Source organism: Monodelphis domestica, chromosome 3 (genome assembly GCF_027887165.1).
Source record: "Monodelphis domestica isolate mMonDom1 chromosome 3, mMonDom1.pri, whole genome shotgun sequence".
NCBI lineage: Eukaryota > Metazoa > Chordata > Mammalia > Didelphimorphia > Didelphidae > Monodelphis > Monodelphis domestica.
Window position 1 is genome coordinate 66545049 of NC_077229.1, and position 24704 is coordinate 66569752.

At 39.9% G+C, this 24704-nt stretch overlaps 1 protein-coding gene across 5 annotated transcripts in view; it reads right to left on the reverse strand.

The window, feature by feature from the left end:
- LOC103095134 (mucin-16-like) overlaps window positions 1–24704 on the reverse strand; it is a 53633-nt gene that overhangs the window by 7750 nt on the left and 21179 nt on the right. For 4 of the 5 annotated variants that reach the window (XM_056820646.1, XM_056820645.1, XM_056820644.1 and 1 more), the window contains exons 8-10: window positions 23554–23723; window positions 22760–22798; window positions 17054–17167 (exon numbers count right to left, since the gene is read on the reverse strand). In XM_056820646.1, the coding sequence (XP_056676624.1) occupies window positions 17054–17167; window positions 22760–22798; window positions 23554–23723 (323 nt within the window). Of the gene's footprint in view, window positions 1–16195; window positions 16335–17053; window positions 17168–22759; window positions 22799–23553; window positions 23724–24704 lie in introns of those variants that run through there. The other variant, XM_056820641.1, reaches the window with a different exon arrangement.

Consider the following 24704-nt stretch of genomic DNA (forward strand, 5'->3'; position numbering starts at 1 on the left):
ATCACTAAAAGGTCAAGCAACTCAAGAAAGGCAAGCTTAACAAAAGAGGTATGAAGTTTTAGTCTACCCAGAGAAGGTGATAATAAAAGAAGATATGAATTAAGTATGGTCAATCCTGGGGAAAATGTCTACTGTGATTGGTAGATGTGAAAATTTAGGGGAGGTGACACAAGAGAAAAAGTTCTTTAAAAGGAAGGAGCTCAAGGTGGAGTCTTTTTAGTTGGAGTTCACAGTAGTTGGAGTTTGGAGTTAGTTGGAGGAGCTGGGTCTCTGGACTGTAGTTTTGCTTGGGACAAATCTTGTGGTGAGTGATTAAAGACTGACCCATCTCTGTTGAGGCTCAGACCTAGGCCCTTAGGCCTAGGCCCTTCCTACTATTTCCTCTTACTCTGTCTCTCTCCCTTCCCTTAACTCCATAAAACCCAGCTAACTTGGGTATTTTCAAATTTGGGAATTTTTCCCATGGTGACCACTTATTTTTGATTATAATCAAGACACCAAAATTATCTTTACTGATTTGGCAATTCACAGTCTTGAAACCCAAATTTTTCACGGTCGCATCTCTCTGTCTCTCTCTCTGTCTCTCTCTCAGATGAAACCCAATTTTTTTTCATGTTTTGCCTCCCCTATACTTCTAGAGCTTCGAGCATGCTCTGTTTGGCACATAGTAAGTACTTGGGTGCTTTTTTAAAAAATTTGTTCATTAATTCTTAACTTTGTGCCATCAAGATCCATGTCTTTTTAAAAAACTCTGATTTCCCCCTTCCCTTAGTCATCTCAACACCCTATGGTGACTTCAACATTTCCAATCACTTTACCTATTTTCTCTGCAGGTAGCTCTTTGTTAGTTCAAACAATGAATCCCACAACAAACATTTGTATGATGTAAATTTTCATTTCATGTTTCTGCTGGGCTGACACCAATTACCCTATTTTATAAATAGCTAGCTATATATGAATAGGATAATTGGTACACTAGCATATTCTTGAATGATACAACTGCTTCATAGCATTCATTATTCACTTTTTGGAACCTAGATGTATAAAGTTAATTCCTATAAAGATAAATCCAAACCTAGTGCCTTTCTAGAGCTTTGGTCTCTCATTGACACTTGCTTGCCTTTCCTCATTTCCTCACTCAGTTGTTACCTATGTTCTCACATCAGATTGTTTTTATTTATTTATCATAGAGCTAGAGCTGGAAGGAACTTTCAAGCTAACCTAATCCAATACATTGCCTTTACAGAGGAGGAATCCCAAGCCCAGCAGAGTTGAAGTGACTTGCCCATAGTCACGCAGGCATCAAATGACAAGGGTTGGAATTTGAACCCAGATCCACTGATCCTAAATGCAGCAATTTACCTAGTATAAATGTAGAATTCCTACCATAGAATATAAGCTTCTTGGGAGGGAAAGGGACTCTTTTTCATTTTACATAGTCAGAACCTACTAAAGCACTAAAAGAATGCCTCTTGTAGCACCAACATCCAAGGACTGTTCTGAGAAACCAAATGAGATATTAATTATAAAGAAACTAAGCATAGCCCTTAGCAAATAGCAAACTCGATGTAAATGTTAGATAATATAATTTTTATTATCACTTCCACCTACTGATCTATGACTGAAATGAACACATGAAAGTGTCTCCTTTTGGTCTGTTAAAATTAAATTTGAGACTTCCGGTTAAGATGGCGGCTTAGAGAAAGCTAATGTTCAGATCTCCGGAAAACCCTTCCCAACCGATCTCAAAATATAAGCTCCTAAGGCGCCGAAATTCAAAACGATCAACAGCACAGACTCTGGGAACCCTCCTCCTGGACCTGGACCCGGTTCAAAAGGTACGGCTCCCCTCAAAAGCCAGAACCCGAGATCACTAGGACCTCAGGGGTAGGAGCGCAGAGTCCAAGGCTCCAGGAAGCCACAGCCCTGCCCGGCTCAGAGAGCAGGGTCCCTGAACAACAACCCTCAGGGCCTTCTACCCGAGTCCCGGTGAAAGTTACTGCCTGGGGCTTCCGCTGCAGAGAGCTGGTCGAAACAACAGCAACCCTCAGGGCGGGCAAGACAGCCTCACGGGTTGGATCCTGCTATCCAAATCTCAGTGAAAGTCCTTGCCCTCAGAGCTTGGGAAAACTGCAGCCCATCCCCCCGCAGGCCGAGGAAACAGCCTCACGGCCAGCGATTCTGAAGGCAACTTCCTGAAAGCGAGCCGGGGGAGAGTGTGGCCTCGTGGTCTGACCCTTCCTTTCCAGTTCCAGTGAGGCATATTCAGTTTAACCCAGGGAAAGCTCATAGAACCAACATCTGCCCAGGACTAAAGCCTCTGATCACCTGACAGAGATAAGAAAAGCTAATCCTCCACATTCAGAGATGACAAACTCCACAGAAGCACAGAAGCCCCAAAATACCAAGAAAAATAAGAAGAAAGGGGCGACTTTGGACACATTCTATGGAGCCAAAATACAAAATACAGAGCAGATAGAAGAAGATATACAAGAAAATTCTCCAAAATCTTCCAAAGGAAATAGAAACTCTCCACAAACCCATGAAGAATTTGAATCAGAAATGACCAAAAAGATGGAAGCCCTCTGGGAGGAAAAGTGGGAAATAATGCAAAAGAAATTCATGCATCTACAAAACCAGTTTGACCAAACTGTAAAAGAAAACCAGGCTGTAAAGCAAGAACTAATAAAGCAAAGCCAAAACACCAAGAAATTAGAAGAGAACATAAAATATCTCACCAACAAGGTGATAGATCTGGAAAATAGAGGGAAAAGAGAAAATTTAAGAATAATTGGACTCCCAGAAAAGCCAGAAATAAACACCAAACTGGACATGGTGATACAAGATATAATCAAAGAAAATTGCCCAGAGATTCTAGAACAAGGGGGCAATACAGCCACTGACAGAGCTCACAGAACACCTTCTACACTAAACCCCCAAAAGACAACTCCCAGGAATGTAATTGCCAAATTCCAAAGCTATCAAACAAAAGAAAAAATCCTACAGGAAGCCAGAAAAAGACAATTTAGATATAAAGGAATGCCAATCAGGGTCACACAAGACCTTGCAAGTTCTACTCTGAATGATCATAAGACATGGAACATGATCTTCAGAAAGGCAAGAGAGCTGGGTCTCCAACCAAGAATCAGCTACCCAGCAAAACTGACTATATACTTCCAGGGGAAAGTATGGGCATTCAACAAAATAGAAGACTTCCAACTTTTTGCAAAGAAAAGACCAGAGCTCTGTGGAAAGTTTGATACCGAAAATCAAAGAGCAAGGAATACCTGAAAAGGTAAATATTAAGGAAAGGGGAAAAATGTTATCTTCTTCTTTTACTCAAACTCTCTTCTATAAGGACTACATTTATATCAATCTATGTATACTAACATGTGGGGAAAATGTAATGTATAAATAGGGGGTAAAGAAAGACCAAATAGAATAATGGTTCTCACACAAAGATTCACATGGGAAGGGGAGGGGAAGAAAACTCCTATAAGAAGGAGAGGAAGGGGGGGGGGTTACTTAAACCTCAATCTCAGGGAAATCAACTCTGAGAGGGAAAAACATCCAGATCCATTGGGATCTTGAATTCTATCTTACCCAACAAGGGTAAAGAGAAGGGAAAACCAAGGGGGGGAGGGGGAGAGGGAGAACAAAAAGGGAGGGAAAGAGAGGGGAGAGGGGGAGGGAAGAAAAAGGGAGGGACTAAAAAGGGAAACATCAAGGGAGGGGACAAGGGGCACTGATTCAAAGTAAATCACTGGACTAAAAGGTAGAGCCGAAGAAGAAAAGGCTAGAATTAGGGAAGGCAATCAAAATGCCAGGGAGTCCACAAATGACAATCATAACTTTGAAGGTGAATGGGATGAACTCACCCATAAAACATAGACGAATAGCAGAATGGATTAGAATCCAAAACCCTACCATATGTTGTCTTCAAGAAACACACATGAGGCGGGTTGACACCCACAAGGTCAGAATTAAAGGATGGAGTAAGACCTTCTGGGCCTCAACTGATAGAAAGAAGGCAGGAGTGGTAATCATGATATCTGATAATGCCAATGCAAAAATAGACCTGATCAAAAGGGATAGGGAAGGTAATTATATTTTGTTAAAAGGGACTCTAGACAACGAGGAAATATCATTAATCAACATGTATGCACCAAATAATATAGCACCCAAATTTCTAATGGAGAAACTAGGAGAATTGAAGGAAGAAATAGACAATAAAACCATACTAGTGGGAGATTTAAACCAACCATTATCAAATTTAGATAAATCAAATCAAAAAATAAATAAGAAAGAGGTAAAAGAAGTGAATGAAATCTTAGAAAAATTAGAATTAATAGACATATGGAGAAAAATAAATAGGGATAAAAAGGAATACACCTTCTTTGACATTGTACTAGAAACACTAGCAGTAGCAATTAGAGAAGATAAAGGAATTGAAGGCATCAAAATAGGCAAGGAGGAGACCAAGTTATCACTCTTTGCGGATGACATGATGGTCTACTTAAAGAATCCTAGAGATTCAACCAAAAAGCTAATTGAAATAATCAACAACTTTAGCAAAGTTGCAGGATACAAAATAAACCCACATAAATCATCAGCTTTTCTATATATCTCCAACACAGCTCAGCAGCAAGAACTAGAAAGAGAAATCCCATTCAAAATCACCTTAGACAAAATAAAATACCTAGGAATCTACCTCCCAAGACAAACACAGGAACTATATGAACACAACTACAAAACACTCGCCACACAACTAAAACTAGACTTGAACAAATGGAAAAACATTAACTGCTCATGGATAGGACGAGCCAATATAATAAAAATGACCATCCTACCCAAACTTATTTATCTATTTAGTGCCATACCCATTGAACTACCAAAATACTTCTTCACTGATTTAGAAAAAACCATAACAAAGTTCATTTGGAAGAAGGAAAGGAAAGATATTAAAACCAAGCAAGAGTTAGAAAAAAATCACAAAATGTAAAATAAATAATTTTATTACATCAAATTAAAAAGGTTTTGAACAAACAAAACCAATGCAACCAAAATTAGAAGAGAAGCAACAAATTGGGAAACAATCTTCCTAACAAAAACCTTTGGCAAAGGTCTAATTACTCAAATTCATAAAGAGTTAGCTAAATCAATTTTACAAAAAATCAATCCATTCTCCAATTGATAAATGGGCAAGGGACATGAATAGGTAATTTCCAGTTAAAGGAATCAAAACTATTAATAAACACATGAAAAAGTGCTCTAAATCTCTTATAATCATATTGATGCAAATCAAAACATCTCTGAGGTATCACCTCAAAACTAGCATATTGGCTAACATGACAGCAATGGAAAGTAATGAATGCTTGAGAGGATATGACAAAGTCAGAACATAAATGAACTGCTGGTAGAGTTGTGAATTGATCCAACCATTCTGGAGGGCAATTTGGAACTATGCTCAAAGGGTGCTAAAAGACTGTCTGCCCTTTGAGCCAGCCATTGCACTGCTAGGTTGGTACTCCAAAGAGATGGTAAGGAAAAAGACCTCTACAGGAATATTCCTAGCTACATTCTTTGTGGTGGCAAATAATTGGAAAATGAGGTGTTTCCCTTCAATTGGGGAATGGCTGAACAAATTCTGGTATATGTTGGTGATGGAGTAGCATAGTGCTCAAAGGTATAATAAACTGGAGGAATTCCAAGGGAACTGGAATGATCTCCAGGAATTGATGCAAAGTGAAAGTAGCAGAACCAGGAGAACATTGTACACAGAGACTGATACACTGTGGTATAATACAATCGAATGTAATGGACTTCTCCATTAGTGGCAATGCAGTGATCCTAAACATCTTGGAGGGATTTACAAGAATGAATACTATCCACATTCAAAGGAATAACTGTGGGAGTAGAAATGCAGAAGTAAAACAACTGCTTGATTACATAGGTTGAGGGGATATGATTTGGGATATAGACTCTAAATGAAAATCCTAATGCAAACATCAACAACATGGAAATAAGTTTTGATCAAGGACAAATGTACTACCCATTGGAACTGTGTGTCAGTTACGGTAAGGGTGAGGAGAGGGAAGGGAAAGAAAGAATATGATTTTTGTAACCAAGGAATAATGTTCTAAATTGACTAAATAAATAAATACATAAATGGGAAAAAAGAAGTATACTTAGAAGGTACAGTGTATAGGATTATATATCAAAACATATTAAAAAACTAGTAAAAAAGAGGTTAATACTAAGAGTAATGGGAATGGAGAAAAAAATTGGTAAACACAAAGTTCATGAAGAAGCACACGGGGGAGGAGGGGAGAAGATCAATATAATGGAAGGGCTGAAGAGTTTGGTGACAGCTAATAGTTAAATTTACCCTCATTGGAATTGACTCAGAGAGGGAAGAACAATCAGATCCACTGGGGAAGAGAATGGTTTCCTTCCCTATAGAGAAGTAGAAGGGTAATAAATGCACTGGTGGGGAGGGGAGCAATACAAGAGAGAGAGAGGTTCTGGGGTCATTTAAAAGGCACTATAGAAAGAGGAGAATAACAAGAGGGAAGTGGGTGGGAAGGGAAGTAATAATAGGGAGGTTCCAATGGGGGGAAACTGACTAAAAGAGATATGTTGGAGGGGAGGGAAAGAAGGATAAGAGAAAAGGCACAATCGATGGAGGAAATGAAAATGGAGGGTAATATATAGACAGACAGTAATCATAACCATGAATGTGAATGGGATGAACTCACCAATAAAATGGAAGTAGAAAACACGATGGATTAAAAACCATAATCCTACCTTATGTTCTCTATAAGAAACACACTTGAAGCAGGTAGACATATACAGGTTAAAGGTAAGAGGGTACAGTAGAATTTACTTGGCTACAACTGAGACAAATAAGGCAAGAGTAACAATTATGATTTCAGACAAAGCTAAATCAAAAATAGATTGCATTAAAAGAGGAAAGGAAAGTAATTACATTCTGATGAAATGCAGAAGAAATAAAGAAATATCAGTTCTCAATATATATGCACCAAATGGTATAGCATTCAGATTTCTAAAGGAGATAAAGGAGGAAATAGAAGCAAAAACCATACAAGTGGGGGAATTTGACCTTCTCTTTTCAGAACTAGATAAATCAAACCAAAAAATAAATAAGAAGGAAGTAAGGAAAATCAATGAAATGTTTGAAAATTAGAGCTTATAGATATCTGGAGAAAATTAAATAGGGAAAAAGGAATATAGCAACATTTCAATAGCACATAGCACATATACAATCACTGACCATGTACACTAAGGCATTAAAACATTGCAAACAAATGTAGAAAAGCAGAAGGAATGCAATTTTCAGACCCTATTTCAATAAAAAAATAATAAGGGCTTATTGAAAGGCAGATTTAAAATTAATTGGAAACTAAATAATCTAATTCTTCAAAAGTGGTGGGTCAAAGAACAAATCAAGGAAACAAGTCCAGACTTCATTGAAGAGAATGACAATGGAGTAACAACATATCAAAATCAGTGGAATGCAACCAAAGGAGTGCTCAGAGGAACATTTATATCCCTGAGTGCATATAACAATATATCAGAGAGGGTAGAGCTCAAAAAAAAAAAAACTAGAAATAGAATGAATTAAAATCCCCAGATAAAACTAAATTGGAAATTCTAAAAATCAAAAAAGAAATTAATAATATTGAAAGTAAAAGAAGTATTGAACTAATAAAAAGACTAGGAGCTTTTACTTTGAAAAAACACATTAAATAGATAAAGTAATGAAAGTAATGATTAATCTAATAAAAAAGAAAGAAGAAAATCAAATTAATAATATCAAAGGTGAAAAGGGAGACCTCATCTCCAATGAAGAGGAAATTTAGGCAATTACTAAGAACAATTTTTCCCAATATATGACAATAAACATGACAATCTAGGTGAAAAGGGTGAATATCTACAAAAATATAAATTGCCTAAATGAACAAGAGGATATAGAATACTTAAACAATCCCATCTCAGAAAACAAAATTGAACAAGTCAGCAGGGAACTCCCTTAGTAAAAATCTCCAGGGCCAGATGGATTCACAAATGAATTCTATCAAACATTGAAAGAACAAGTAATCCCAATGCTATACAAAGTAGTTGACAAAATAAGCAAAGAAGGAGTTTTACCAAAGTCCTTTAATGACACAAATATTGTACTGATTTTCCAAACCAGGAAGACTAAAACTGGAAATAGAAAACTACAGACCAATCTCCTTAATGAATATAGATTCAAAAATCTTCAATAAAATACTAGCAAAAAAAAAGTCAAACAAGTTATCACAAGGATTATTCACTATGATCAGTTAGGATTTATACCAGGACTACAAGGATGGTTTTTTTTTTAATTTCATAGTATTTTATTTGATCATTTCCATACATTATTCATTAAAGACAAAGATCATTTTCTTTTCCTCCCCCCAACCCCCCATAGCCGACACATGATTCCAATGGGTATCACATGTGTTCTTGATTCGAACCCATTGCCATGTTGTTAATATTTGCATTAGAGTGTTCGTTTAGAGTCTCTCCTCTGTCATGTCCCCTCAACCGCTGTAGTCAGGCAGTTGCTTTTCCTCGGTGTTTCTACTCCCACAGTTTGTCCTCTGCTTATGGATAATGTTTTTTCTCCTAGATCCCTGCAGAGATTGTTCAGGGACATTACACCGCCACTAATGGAGAAATCCATTACGTTCGATTATACCACAGTGTGTTTGTCTCTGTGTACAATGTTCTCCTGGTTCTGCTCCTCTCGCTCTGCATCACTTCCTTGAGGTTGTTCCAGTCTCCATGGAATTCCTCCACTTTATTATTCCTTTTTGCACAATAGTATTCCATCACCAACATATACCATAATTTGTTCAGCCATTCCCCAATTGATGGGCATCCCCTCGTTTTCCAATTTTTGGCCACCACAAAGAGCGCAGCTATGAATATTTTTGTACAAGTCTTTTTGTCCATTATCTCTTTGGGGGTACAGACAAACATTCATAAAATTGATCATATCAACAACCAAACCAACAGAAATCACACAATTATCTCAATAGATGCAGAAAAAGCCTTTGACAAAATGCAACATCCATTCCTATTAGAAACAACAGAAAGTATAGGAATACAGGCGACTTTCCTCAATATAATAAAAAGTATGTATTTAAAAATATCAGCAAGCATCATCTGCAATGGGGATAAATCAGAAGTCTTCCCAATAAGATCAGGAAGGTAGCAAGTTTGCCCATTGTCACCTCCATTATTTAACATTGGAATTGGAGCTCCTGGACAGAACAATCAAGGGTGTGCCTGATTAAATCAAGAACACCTTGAGACCAAAACCCTGAGCCTAAGCCTGGCATTAGAATCTGATCTGCACCTGACCTGTTCAAGTTCAGACTGAGATCAAAAGCTCACATCTAAGCCTGAGGAAAGTCTTTAAGCTATCAGCATCTCAAGGGTCAATGGAATCAGGAGGGGGAGGGGGCCCTCAGAGTTCTCAGCCCTCAGACCATCTGATAAACTAGTAATAACCCAGAACATAAGTCAAAACTAGCACCAAGAAAGGACTGAAGTTTAAGAGGGCACTTCAACTTCCCAGAAAACAGAACCTACCTATAATTAGATAGAGAAAATGAGCAAACAATCAAAAAAGCCCCTAACTCTAGAGACCTTTTACAGAGACAAAATAACAAGGTACACACAGAAGGGGACAACAAAAATAAAGGAAACAACTTCTTATTTATCCCTTACAAAACTAGTTTTCTATGTTTTTGTTTACATGTTTTCTCCTCCACTGGTTGGTAAGGTCATGGAATACAGGGATAGGTTTTTTTTTTGTTTGTTTGTTTGTTTTAGTATTTTTTGATTTTTATAATAGAGGGCATTGTAATATTCAGCATTTTGCACAATGTCTGGCATATAGTAAGTGCTTAATTAATGTTAGTTGATTGATGAAACAGAGGTCAGAGCAGCCCTGGATCGATCTGCTAATTTCCTGGGTCTCCCAACTGTATATTTGAAAAATCTGTTTCCCTAAAAAAGAACTACATTTCTTGGGAGCCCACTGGCTTCCTGTCATTTTGGACCTTATAATTTCAGAAAATAGATATTTAAATTTTTAATTATATGTAACCAGGAAAATAAAATATCTTTGAATAAAATTATTTTTTAATTAAGAGTTTATTTTTTTTAAAGATAAAAGACTATTAAGCAGCATGCTCATCTGATGTGGCCTGGCCTCTTAGCAGTGCTGAATGACATACTGATTTTCTCTAATAACACAGGAAGTTTTCTATTGTGAATAGATACCTGAATTCTCCTTGTTCAGACTGGCTTACTACCAGGCTCAATAAGTAAATGAAGAGAGGAAATTCAGTCAGAGCTGAATAAACAGACCTTTGGGAGATTTTATGTTACATGAGTCACTTCCCTTCCCTAAAGTTTTTTGTCCAGAAAATGGCTTGATGGTTTGATTCCATTCCTTCCCTAAGACCATGGAGAGGCATTTGTCCCCTCATCCTCATCACCACCACACCAGAGCTCCAAATCTGATCTTATCTGCCAGGCCAATTGGCTGCCAGGAGACAAGTATGGACAATGATATCAGAGAGGGCCAGTTTTCTAATTCTGGCCTCTGACCAGTTCCAGGTTCTCTTGGCTATGGGAGTTTTTTGGAACCTCGAGGCCAGAGCATTGTAGGACCAGGTCGCAGGAGTCACAGAACTACAATGTAGGAACCAGTGCATAAACTAGGGATGAACAGGCCTCCCTGGAAGGAGAACAGTACCTCAGAAAGGGCCAGACTTGGAGGTAAACCCCTGGATTTGGTACTCAGAGGGTAGGCCAAATGCAATAAATCATCAAAGGTCCAAGTGAATTATTGTGCCAAGGAGAATACATAGGTCATGGAAACCTACCTTGAATGGAAAGTCCTACAACTATTATTATCCCCTTTTACAGATGAGAAAGTTGAGTCTCACAGAGACAAAGTGACTTGCCCACATCTATGTCATTCACCTTACCTAAAGTATTTTGTTCAAGAGTGGAGGCTTTGGGTCTATCTCCATTCCTTACCCTTGTCTCCCCTGACATCTGGTCCTCTAACCTTGGTGGCTCTAACCATAGAAGTAACTAAGTGGGAGAGTGGTCAGAGTGATGTGCCTGGAGATAGGAAGACTTGAGTTCAAATCAAACCTTATTAGCTGTGTGATCCTGGGTAAGTCACTTAGCTTTGCTTGCCTCTGTTTCCCCTTCTGCAAAATGGGGCTAAATATAGCACCAAACTCCTAGGGTTATTATGAGGACCAAATGAGATAATATTTCTAAGAAATGCTTTGTTATAGTGCCTGGCATATAGTGGGTGCTATATACATGCTTATTCCCGTCCCCTTCCCTTTTCCATAGGCAAGCAGTTGGTAGGTGTAAGAGGTATTTGAGGACAAATTTTCCTAATAAACTGAACTCTATCAATGTACCCATTAGATCAAAGCAATCAATCAATCAATCACCATTAAATAAATGTTTTTATTATGTGCCCAGCCTTACCCTAAATAATGAGAATGTAAATAAAAATTTAAAAACATATTTCCTGCCCTTGGAGAAGTTTCCCAAAAGGAAAGTTTCTCGAAGTGGAAAGAGCCGTAGCCATTTAATGTGAGGTGCTAAGTCTGAACTCTCTATTGGCCATTGAACATACAGCATAATAGAGTGGAAAGAACAATGACTCTAGAATCAGAGGTTCTGGGTTCAAATTCCACATCTGATGCTTTCTAATTTTGTGCATTGGGCATATGCCACTTAACTTCTCTGGGCCTCAGTTTTCCCATATGTAAAATGATGGGGTTCAGTTAAGTGACCATTGAGGGTCCCTTCCAGTCATATCCAATTACCCTGAGCTAATTACTACTTTACTTCTCTAAACCTCAGTATCCACATCTGTAATAAGAGAGGCTATCCATAATACCTGACACTTCAAAGTTTCCTTCCAACTTTGTGCCTATTATTGATTGTATAAAAGACCTTAGCAGTGGGAACCTCACTCCTACCTCTAAAACTCCTCATCTCCAGGCTGTACATAGAAAGCAATCAGAGGTTCAGAAGAGTTCTTGAGGATTGATCTCTAAAATAATTTCATGTTTCCTCTGTAAGACGGGGAAACAAGGCCCTAAAAAGGGTAAACCTCCAACACAGAGACAGAGAGGAGGTACCTAGTTACCTGCGGGCATAATAGTAGACACAGGGGTCAGGGGGCTCCTTATTGGTGCTTCTGTGCTTCCTGGCTCCATGGCCTTGGGCATGTTTGACTGGCACCACACCAGCATCACCACCCACAGGAAGACAGGAGGGGAGAACCCAGAGCTCAGTCAAGTCATTATTAGAGGACTCCCAAAGGAAAGTACATTGTTGCTACTATCTGCTGAGACCAAAAATACATGGCTTCTCTGACTTTTCTCCACAGGATAAATAACCAACTTTTCCCCTTCAAAGCATGGACTCATTGATGGACAACCTCCATATATGTTTGATTTAGTGGAATCAGAATCCCATCAGTAAGAAGAGGAGAATCACTTTAGCACAGGGACTGTGAAACTATCCTTTGCATAGAGATGAGGAAGCCTGGAGAGATGACACTAATTCAACAGATATGGAGCCAAGAAAAAGTCCCTACAGTGGCCCATTGGAAGGCTATAGACAGGAAGGACCTGGGAGGAAGACCCTTCTCCTAAGAAAGACACAAACTGACCCTCCCTGGACAGACACTCCCCATTTCTTCCAAGGCCACACCCCAATTCCATCCCTGGGAAGCTTATTTAAAATATGCTTACTTGGGAAGAGGCTGGAAGAGGAAGGCACTTGATCAGAAACAGAGGCTGTCCCTGCCTTGACACTCCTGCCCTCTGTGGTTGTGTCAGGAGGACTGGGAGATGCTGTTGTGCAAACTTCTAGTGTGCTGGCTGGAGGCAGGGTGATAGCTGGAGTTGGTGTTGCCTGTGGGTTTCTCTCTGACTCTAGAGTCAGGCCGGCTGGCCCTGGGTCCTCTAATGAGGTAGCAGTTTCAAGGGAAGCTGTGCTTGTCCAGGCCTTGGGGGTACTTAAGGCAGGAAAGGAGCCTGGCCCTGGGCTCAGAGATTCATGGATGGGATTGTGAGGTTCTGTTCCCAGGGAGGGTCCATCTCCTGTGGTGACAACCAGATTGGGAGAACTGGCTTCTACTTGTGATGAGGAGCTGGCTGTCCAGGGTGCTAATCTTGACACAGTTTCCACATCGACATCCATGCTGCTAGAAGCAGTGACGCTTGGTAGTGGAGAGTTAAAGGTCACAGCAGGGCCAGTGCCTACTGCTAGGGCATCATTGGCCTCCAGGGTAGACATGCTGTGACACTCAAACCCTTGGGCATTTGTCCTTGGTGCCAAAGCAGTGACTTCAGAAGGCATTTTGGAAACAAAAGTGTGCTGGTGACCATTTCAAGTAATTTCTTAGTTGGCAGAGTGGACAGTGCTTGTTCAGTGCGCAATGCATACTCAGGTCTGGTGGCATGTGTCCTGGTGCTTTCTAAAGGAGAGAACAAGGTGGGAGAGTCTCTGATGGCCTCTGTTCCTGAAATGCTGCCTATGGAAGACTGGCTCTCCCCCAATCCTGAGATGAGAGTGGAAGATGTTATGGTCCTTGCTCTAGTTGCCTCAGTTGCAGTAAAAGTTAATGGGAATCCTGCATCACTCTCCTGTGGGATTTCAATGATGATTAGTGGACCTTGAATTTCAGACAGCTCAGCCTGGAAAACAGCATCCAGACCTATACCCAATCCAATATGAAAAGGACTCACTGTAGTCACTGTTAGCCACAAGTAAGAAGGACTTGTGTCTCTGGGAGTCACAGCCTCAGAACTTTTTGGAATCTCTCCTAGATTTGTAGTAAAAGGAATAGATGATCTTCCTTCAACTCCTGTGTTAATCCTTGGAGGAGCTAAAGTGCTACCTTCTATCACTTTTGCTGTAACAGTATGTTCTCTGATCTTTGTGGTAAACGTGTTCACAGAAAGTGTTGAGCCTTTTTCTAAGATTTCATGTGGCTCACCATGAGCTGTTGTCCCCAGGACAGCTGAGTCAGCAGAGGTGACCAATGAGCCTCCAGGATGAGTGTCTGAGACCACTGGGGATTTAGGAGTGGTCAGTGGGGCATCTGTGTTATTCTCTACCACTGAACTTGGAAACTTATGGCTAAGAGTGACCACAGGGGAAAAGGGAACAATGTCCGTGATTTTTGTGCTGGAAATTAGATGCTTGGAGTGAGTCCTGGGGGAAGCTGATCTCATGTTCTTGGTCATGGGGGTATCCTTAGATGATGTTATAGTAGTTGAAGAAGAGTGTGTGCTTTGCCATGTAGGAGTGCTATCTGTCTCAGTGATAGTGAGAGCCCCAGCTTCAGCTATGGTTGACAAAATAGGAACTGTGCTTTGTCCAGGGAGAGCCACAGGGCTGCTGGTGGTGGTAAGAAGCAATGCTGAGCCCACTTGAGCATCTGGGCTCATGGAAGCCATGGAGGTATTTCCCATCATCTTGGCTGGGACAGTCTTAGTTGTATTTTCCATGGCCAGTGGGAAGTTTGAGGTCTTCTCTAAGTCTCTAGTTAAGATTTCTTAAGCTAAAGTCACCTGTGGAGTTGAGCCAGTATTGGTACCTGACATGTTTGATACACTTCCCATATTAGCAGCTGAAGACCCAGGAGGTCCAGGCAAAGAAGGGGTCAGCAAAGCACCTGTGCTCTCTTCCATTGTGCCCAGTAGATTTTGGTTAGGAGTGATCTCAGGATGGAGAGAGACCCTGTCTGTGACCTTGCTGCTGAAGATGATACTTATGCTGTCAGTCCCAGGAACATTGGAGCTCTTGTCTTCAGCCTTGTAAGTAACCCCTGAAAATGTTACAGGAGATGAAGTGGAGAATTTGGATGGCAACATGGATATAGGATCAAGGCGATTCATGGTAAGATCTGTAGCTTCAGCTGAATTCGAAGACCATGGAACCACTGTTCTTGTACCAAGGAGAGCCCCAGAGATGCTGCTGATAGAGACAGCAGGTGCTGGTGTAGTCAACACCAAGGATGAGTCTGTCTCTTCTCCAATCCTGGTCCCTGTAGTACCTGAGGTGTGGGGTAGAGAGGTATAGACAGATGGCTTTGGGCTGGAGCCTTCCACTGGGCTTGATATGAGGTTAGCAGTGCCCTCAGAAGGATGAAAATTGCCAGGGATGAGTGTACTGATATCTGATTCTGTAGTGCTGCCTGTGGCCAAACTATTCTGTAAATGTCCACTTTCCCTGCTGCTAAATTCAGTCACTGGTGAACCCTCAGGAGGGGTGGGCTTCTTGGGCTCCAGAGTGAGAGGTTCAGCTGGGCTTATCCAGATTCCAAACATGGCAGTGCTTTTCCTCCTCTCTAAAGGGGATGAGGGTACAATTCTGGAGTAACTGATCCCTTCACTTAAATTGGCCAGAGAAGTAGAGGCCATGTCAGGTTGAAAAGTTATTCCAGGACCTGTGAAGTAGTGCTCCCTGTGAGTGATACCAGGAGTGTCTAAATTCTCTGGGAAGGTCCTGGACACTGTTTTATCTTCTGTTGGTCCTTCTATAGACAACAATGGGGTGTTTGCATCTTCTCCAGATAATGTTGGAATGGTGCTGGTAGCAGTGGAAGTTAGGGCAGCTGAGCCTGGCTCTAGTGTGGTATGTCTCATTGATGAATCATGATTTGGTATGGTTTCTGTGGCACCTGTGGCTCTTGGAAGTGAAGATAGAGGCACAATGGAGGTGATTTCAGTTCCTGGGGCTGAGTTAGCAGTATTGAAAGAATCAACTGGAGTGGGCCATGGAGAAAGGGCGGTACTGGAACTCTCTCAAGGAGCTATTTCTGCCATAGGTGTGTCTGCAAGGGGTGTACAAAAAATTATTCCAGATAGGGTGATGTTTAAGGGACCACTGGAGCCATGTGGGTTCTACTGGAGTCATGGAGAGTGAGGGCTTTGCAATTGCCATGGTGACTCTAGAGGATATCTCACTTGGAGCTGAGGGTGAGATGGGAGAGGACACAGTTCTCCTGTGACCTGTTCCAGTGGGTGCAGTGAGAAGTGGGTCTTGAGTGGCTGTGGCTCTTGGAGTTGTCTCCATGACATGTATGTCTGTTTCAGTGTCTGAAATAGAATCTCTCCCAGTAGAGCCAGTCACAGGGATACTGGTGGAATCTGTTGGTTCTCTTCCCTAGTCAGATCCACTCACTTTCTTCAGTGTCCCTGAAGTCTCAGTAGAGAATTCTATGACCAAAGTAGTTACTTAAAGTGTGCCTAAGGGTTGATGGAAGAAGTTTGGGGTTATTTGGATAGATATCCCCAGAGCCTGTGAGGAGTTTGTCCTTCCTGAGAAGAGCACCTTCTCCCTAACAAGCACTTTCAAAATAAAAAGGTCTGTGACAGAGATTATGATCTACTTCTGCTCTAGGGTGCATGGCCACCATGAGAAAGTATTAAATAAGAAGAGACTGAAATCTACATATCATCATCTACATGGATCTCTCTGGTCATCTTGCCCTCAGATGAGATAGGGATCCTGGCTCAGACAAAATGCCTGTTAGATACCTGCTCAGGTTAAATGGAAAATGAAGCAGTAATCATTTGTTACTAATCAGGTACCCCATTCAGGGTTTTACGTGCTGGGCATAGGAAAGCCTGTCCTTCAGTAGTGGACTTTTAGCATAGTAAATTATATGTATACACACTAACTAACACAAGAAATGGACAAAATCCTCCATGAGCTCTTCATCCAAAGGCTGGTATCATGGTATACATCTGGGCAGACAGTAATGGGACAGAGGAAATTGCCAGGTCTTACAACCTAATCAAAAACTCCCCCATCAGTGAGTATCCTGTACTCAGAATATGAAGATGAATCCATATCATATCTCCAAGCTGTAAAACAAGGGCCCAGAGCAAGGATGAATACCAGTATAATAGAAAGAAAATTAATAATTTCTTACCAATGGCACCTACTGTGGATTCATAGGTCAGGAGGCCACTAGTCACTGATGTCATATCTCCTGGTGCTCCATAGTCTGGGATAAGGGTGACGGGTCCTACAGCAATCTCACTCTCTAGAGGAATAAATGAGGGCATATATCTCAGCCGCAGGAGTAGGGGGTACAAAAGACAATATGTTGTCCCTTTATATTCTGAAGGAAACTCCAAAATATGTACCTTCTTTATTTCATCCTTCATCTAGCAGAGAATCTCTCTAGTATTCCCTTTCTCTCATTTTTTTTCAAACTCTCCAAATCTAATGACAGTTTTCCTACTTCCCCATCTGGGAAGGGGCCACTCTCAAGTAAAGCCCTACTCTATAAACATAACTACTGCAATTTTTATGAATATATCCAAATGTCATGTTGTAATTTTTGATCTTTGGAAGAAAAATCTGGTATTCTTTCCTCATTTCCATGACTTTCATAAAGTCCCTGCTAAGAGCTCCTCTGATTCGTACGTGATCCTTCTAAATTTTAGTGCCCTGATTCTCTTAATTATCTCCAACTAATCTTATTTTAGATTGTGTATACATTGTTGTTGGCTTATTGTCTCCCCAATTAGACTGTAAGCTTCTTAAGGTTAAGGGTGCCTTTCTTCTTATCCCCTGTGCTCTTCAGAGTGTGGGGAATAAGAGCAGACACAATGAATGGTTATAAACTCACTGACTGACTGATATTGCCTAAGGAAATGTTCCCTATCTTGCTATAATTCTACAGGCTCCATATATGTTAGACTCAATACTAATCACCACAGAAGGGTCCTTGTAGCTCAGGGACCAGCAGAGTGTGCTACTATAGAGAGATGAAGGATCCTGAAAGGCATTCACTCACCCAACAGACCCAACAAGATCTTAAGTGTACCAAAAAAAGAAGCTCTAAGAGGGAAATGGGAGGGAAAGTGATTTCCCCTGAGATATTAAGGTATCCTCCATGGACACATCTGGCCCCCATCCTCCAGGGCTAAAGAGGAAGCCTGCTTCAAACATTCTTCCTTAGGAACAGGATAGAGCTAACAGGTACATGAGCAAAAAGAGAAGTTGTCTCTGCCCTAGCGCTGCTGCCTTCTGTACTGTGGGAGCTGGGCTCAGAGAAACTGATTTCCAACTTTCCTTTGTGCTAGCTGGAGTCAGGATGATAGCGAGAGTTGATGTTTCTCCTGAACTCCTCTGAGACTCTACAGTCAGACTGGCTAACCTGGAGTTCTCCAATGAGGAGGTAGCCCCAGGTGAGCCTGTGCTTGTGGAGGCTGCACAAAAGGTAAAGGGAGGAATGAGGCTTGGCCACATTGAGTTCCTTTTACCAAGGAGTGTTTCACCAATAAGGTGGCTTCTTTCCCCCTGTGATGAGGGCCTGGCAGTCCAGGAAAGTGAGCTTGATTCAGTCTCCATATCTACACTATAGAGATAATGATGTTTGACAGCAGAAGGATCCTGGTCACCACAGGACTGATCCTCACTATTGGAGCAATGCTGGCTGCCAGGGTACCTGCGTTCTGATTTTCAGACTCCTGGCCTTGTGTCCCTGGTGCTCAAATAGTGACTTCAGAAAACATTTTGGAAACAATGGTACCTGAGCTGGTCTGTACTCCCATTGAGTTCTCAAGTCACTTAAATTATGCCTCCATTTTCTCAATTATAAAATGAGGATAATAATAGCATCTCCCTCCAGAGCCTGGTACATAGTTGATGCTTAATTTATCATTTCTTCTCTACTCCTAACTCTTGTGAATCTTAAAGACTACTCATACTGTACCTTAGAAGATTTTATTGAAACTGTTGCCTTATTGTAACAATGGAGATATTTGGTCTAACAAGAATCAGGAATGTATTGGGTACTTTTAAATTTACTCCACCCTACTCAGACAGTGCCTTAGGGGAAGATAATGTAAACTCCTGATTGAACAATGAAATTCCTTAACTCATACCTTATAGTGAAGCTAAAACTTAAGCTAAGATTATTTTTAGATCTAATACAAAAAGGTTTTAAGTACCTGTAACGGTTAAATTGGTACCTAAAAAGGTCAAGTACCTTACAAAGGACAATCTAAACAAAGATGTGTGAAGGACTCAGAAAATTTAATCTAACCAGAGAAGGTGAAAAACAAAGAAGGGGAAAACTAAGAATGGGCAATCCTGGGAAAAGACGTCTACTGTGATTCATAGACATGAAAATTTAGGGGAGGTGACAAAAGAGAAAATTTCTTTAAAAGGAAGGGATAAAAATACAATTGAATTCAGTTAAAATTGAATTCAGTTTGGAGAATAATTTCTTTTTGGAGTGGAAGAACCCAGCCTGGAGATGGTCTTGTGGTGAGTAATAAAACTGACTTGCTCTCCCTTAGGCTCAGCCCTAGGCCTTTTTCTACTACTTGGCTCAGCCTAAGCCAATGCAGTATTCATTCTCTCTCTCTCCCTCCCTCTCTCTCCTGAGAGAGAGAGAGAGAGAGAGAGAGAGAGAGAGAGAGAGAGAGAGGGAGAGAGAGAGAGAGAGAGAGAGAGAGAGAGAGAGAGAGAGGGGGGGGGGGGAGAGAGATCTCTATCTCTCGCTTTCTCCCCTTAATTCCTTCTCCCTTTACAAATTAAAAACTCAATAAATCCCAGCTGACATGGGGGTTTTCACATTTGGGATTTTCCCATGGCGACCACTTATTTTAGATTTTAAGTCAAAACACTAAAAATTATCCTTATAACCTTCTCCCCCTACTCTTACCAGCAATGCTTCTCAAATCTGAAAATTCAGTAACCAGAAAAGGAGACCCAGGATAGATAACACATTAAGTCATAAGTTGAAAGGTAAATATATTTTTTATATAATGATGATAAAATGGAACACTTTCAAATGTGCAAAGTACTTTACAAATTTTTTTCTCTTGTAAAAAATCAATCAACAGACACTTATTAAGAAGCTATGCTAAGCTAGGCATTGTTCTTGGTATTGAAAACTTGGAGACAAAAATAAAACATACCCTGCCTTCGAGAAGCTTACAATCTACCAAGAGAGTTTATACAATGAGTCCTCATGGACTTAGAAATTTGTCTTAGGAAAGGACAAGAACACAGACTTCACCTGTTTACATTATAAAATAGTCTCTTTAGATTATTATATCAAATCCCTTACCTTCAGCCTAAGCCTGGATACTAAATATAAGTTCTTAAGCAGAAGACTGGAAAGTGCTAGGCAATTGGTATTAAATGATTTGTCCAGTGTCACACAGCTTGCAAATGTCTGAGCTCAGATTTCAATCTAAGATCATCGATTCTCCAGGGCTGGATCTCTTCCACTGAACCAGGCAGCTGACTCAGTCTCTTTAGCTTTTAAGCTCTCCACTAATGCTAACTCCCTCGAGACAGAGAACTGATGAATTCTGAGTACAGACTAAAGCAGATATTTTAATTTTCTTTATTTTGGTTGTTTTTTCTCCCCACAACATGGTTAATGTTGAAATGTTTTGCATGACTTCATATGGATAATGGCTATTATATCTTTTGACTTCTCAATGGGGGAGGGAGGTAAAGGTTTTTTTTTTAATGTTTGCCTAGGTTAATTCCTTCAATTTATTTTTCTTACCTTTATTTTTAAAGCTGTAATTTCTAATATAATATTTAAAAATAGTGATAAAGGGAGTCCTTGCTTCACCCTGAATTTTATTGGAAAGGCTTCTAAGTTATCCCCATTGCAGTTGACACTTGGCTAATGTTTTAAGATACTACTTGGCATTTTAAGGAATTATCATTCATTCCTATTGTTTCTCTTTTTTATTTAACAAGAATATGTGTTGAATCTTTTCAAGGTTTCTTTTTCATCATCTAATGAGATAATCATATATTTTGTATTGATTTCATTATTGATCTAGTCAATTATGCTGATGGTTTTCCTTATATTAAACCAGGCTTGCATTCCTAGTATTAATCCCACCTGGTCGTGGTGAATGATCTTAGTGATATGTTACTGGAGTCTCTTTGTTAGTATTTTATTTAAGATTTTATATCAATATTCATTAAGGAAATGGATCTATAATTTTCTTTGATTTTCCCTTCCTGCATTGGGTATCAGGCACTAAATTTGTGTCATAAGAAGCATTTGGTAACACTCCTTCTTGGACAATTTTGCCAAAAACTTTATATACCATTGGGACTAATTGCCCTTCAAAGATCTGAGAGAATTCCCTTGTGAACCCATATGGCCTTGAGCAGTTCTCTTGGGGAATTCTTTGACAACATGGTCAATTTATTTTTTCTGAAATAGGATCACATAAATATACTATTTCTTCCTTTGTTAATCTGGGAAATTTATATTTTTGTAAATATTTAGACATTTCCACTAGATTATCAGTTTTTTTCTTATATAATTGGGTAAATCATCTGCTAATGATGCTTTAATTTCGTCTTCATTGAGGATGGAAGTCATCCTTTATACTTTTGATACTGGTAATCTGATTTTCTTCTTACTTTTTCAATCAAACTAACCAATTCTCGATGATATATAGAACAGACAGATTTTGTTTTTCATGAAACCAACTCTTTGTTCATTAGTTTAGTAGCACTCACACTTTCAATTTTGTCTCTTTTAGTTAGGATTTCCTATTTTGACTTTAGTTAGAGATTTCTGATTAGTTGTTCTTCTATTTTTTTGGTTCAATGCACAATTTTAGATCTGCCTTTTCTCTATCTTGTTAATGTAAGGCATTCACATTTAACACTCAACCCCGTTCTCCAGGGTCATTGGATGTTATTCTTCCTCCTACAGTATATAATTCTGCTAATATGGCCCTCTCCCTTTCCCTGGTATGGGAAACTTCCTCTCCCATGGCTATGTCTTTGCACTCTTTGCACTAGCTATCTTCTCTACCAGGAATGCCATCCTTCCTCACCTCCAACTCAGAGGACCTAGCCCCCACCCCAACCCCCTCTTTTGTCAACTTTCAGCACTAGCACCTCCTTTCATGATTCCCTATACTCTTCCTCCCTAACTACCTTGTTAATTCTAATTTCTTCTTAGTTTTTATTCAACATGTATTCATCTCTGTAGTTATTGACACCATTGATAAAATACCAGGACATTGTGAGGAGAAATCATTTCATTCTTTGTCATATATGACACCTGGGACTGGGTCTCTCCTGCCCTCTCCATTTCCTACTTCATGTCCTTGGATGAGAAATTAGGTGAAAAAAACAGAAGAGAAGTTAGGCATTAGGCATTTCCTAACTGTACTGCCAGAGGTAAATGATGACTGAGTAAGAGACATGATTGGAAAGAGTGTAGTTAATGAAGGAGCAGAGGATAAAAACATTATTAATGAAAACCAGTGGCCAACATTCATGAATGAAGGATATGGGTGAGAAGCCCAAGACACTGGAATGCTGGGAGATACCCTCTATATACCAGGCTATAAAGGAGATAGACAGCCTGATTTTTAAATTCCATGGGCTGAATTTTTTTTTCCACTGAAGAATTTAGATATGTTTTAATTGCAAATAAAAACATAGGCCAATGAGGAAATAATGTCTCAACATTAGCCATATTTAATAAGATATCAAATTCTGAAATCCTAAAACTAATTTTTATTCCTGTGCCCTGCACTGCTCCCATCGAAAAGGGTGAAAAATATCGTTCCTGATATTGTCCCCCAAAAAAACCCAGAAAATAAAGAAATTGAAAACTCACTCTTTGTGGATCTGATGCCTGGTTGCTTATGGTGATACCCTGTAGTGGGGAATGGTAATAAAAAAAGAACAAAGAAATTCAGAGGGAACAAGTGTTGGAGAGAAGGTAAGGGCAGGGAAGAAAAATGCAAGGAACAGTAGTTGAAAGAAGGGAAGAAGAAAGAAGAACAGGATAGAAAAAAGATAATACGTCAGAAAAGTTATAAAGATAAGAGTGTGGGAAAGATAGAGAATAGAGAAAACAAAAAAGAAAGAGAATATAGAGGGAAAGAACAAAGAAGAAATATAGAAAGTGATAGGTGAGGAGAGACACAGAGTGGGACAGGGGAGAGAGAGAGAGAGAGAGAGACAGAGACAGAGACAGAGACAGAGACAGAGACAGAGAGACACAGAGAGACACAGAGACAGAAACAGAGACAGAGAGAGAACACATAAACCTTTGAGTACGGTATCTCTCTGTGGGAAAAAGGTTAATGGTGGAATGGAGAGGAGATGTTTGGGGGACCATAGGGATGGGGAAATGGTGCTTCAACATTCAAGAAGAAGGGATTTATGGCATACTTCTTGGTTCAAGGAGCATAAGAACAAACCAGCCTCTTCTGATCTTTAGAAGTGAGCTCCCTAGGTCTTCCTAGTTTGGCACCACTTTGTGGGCCAGTGCCCAGGAGTGTCATAGTGAAACCAAGTAAAATAGGAGGCTCAAAAGGAGAGAAGAATTTGGGGCAGATGGGTTGTATTCTGGAACAGGCACCACCCAGAGTAAGAGAAGTATATTTCCCAAATCAAGATATTTACCATCCAAAAAGAGGCTGTCCCTCTCTATAAGCACATGTTTTAGCCTTCTTCTTTGAATCTGTTCAGTTAGCTCCCAGTAAACCTTCTCTTTGTTCAGGACAGGGTTGGAGGAATCTTCCTGAAAAGTACACAGGACACCCACTCCTGTTGCTGTCCCATTCTTCAGAGACCTGGAAATTGATGTTTCAGACAGGAGGTGTCAAAAACATACAAGAGGTGTCAAACATAGCCCTTCCTGAGGGTCATAGGAACCAGATTAAAGTGTCAGTCCTGATTAAAGTGTAATTCCAATCTGATTTTAATGTGTTAGTTTACTAATTTAAAAGGTAATATATAAATATGTATGGTTTTCAGAGTCAAAATGCAGGCCTTAGGGACCCTGATGTATAATTTAATGGCCTCCTTTTGAGGTTGACACCATTGGTTTCGTTTCTGAAATTTAGTTATTCAGAGGACACTCTTGAGAGAAGTCAACAACTTTGAACAAATGTTTAAAGAGGATTGTAAATTTAGAGTTGAAAAGGACATTAGAAACCCCAAATTCAGCCCCTTTCTTTTATAGAGGAATGAAATCGAGGCTAAGGCAGGTTATGTGATTTGCACAAGGTCACAAAGTGGTATGTGTCTAAGAGAGAATTTGAACTGTGTTCTTCCTGAATCCATGCTTAGCACTTTATTCACCAAACTGGAGTTGGCAGTGCTCTGTCTATTTACTTATTTTTATGTTTACAAGTATGTATGGGGTCTGATTATCTTCAGTAGTTTCCTTAGAGTAGTAGAAAGAACTTGGACTTAAAGTCAAAGGGCCTGTGTTCAAATTTGGAATTGGACAATTATCTTTGACATTATAAAAGTTATTGAACTATCCTTGGTTCTTCATTTTTCATCTGTAAATGAAGGGAATGGTCTAGATGACCTCTACTGCCCCTTCCAACTTTTAAAATATAATCCTCCGATTCTAGAGAAAATCAATGCTGATATGTGTTTGAATCAATCAATTTCTACCCACTCACTTGGTGCCTGCCATGTTATTCCTTCTCACATGGAGTTTTAAATTTGGAAGACTTATGTGGAAAGAAGTTTTTCTTCACCACATAAAGGATAGGAGGATGCCTGGAATGTTTCTAATGGCTTGCTGGTTGGGGAATTTT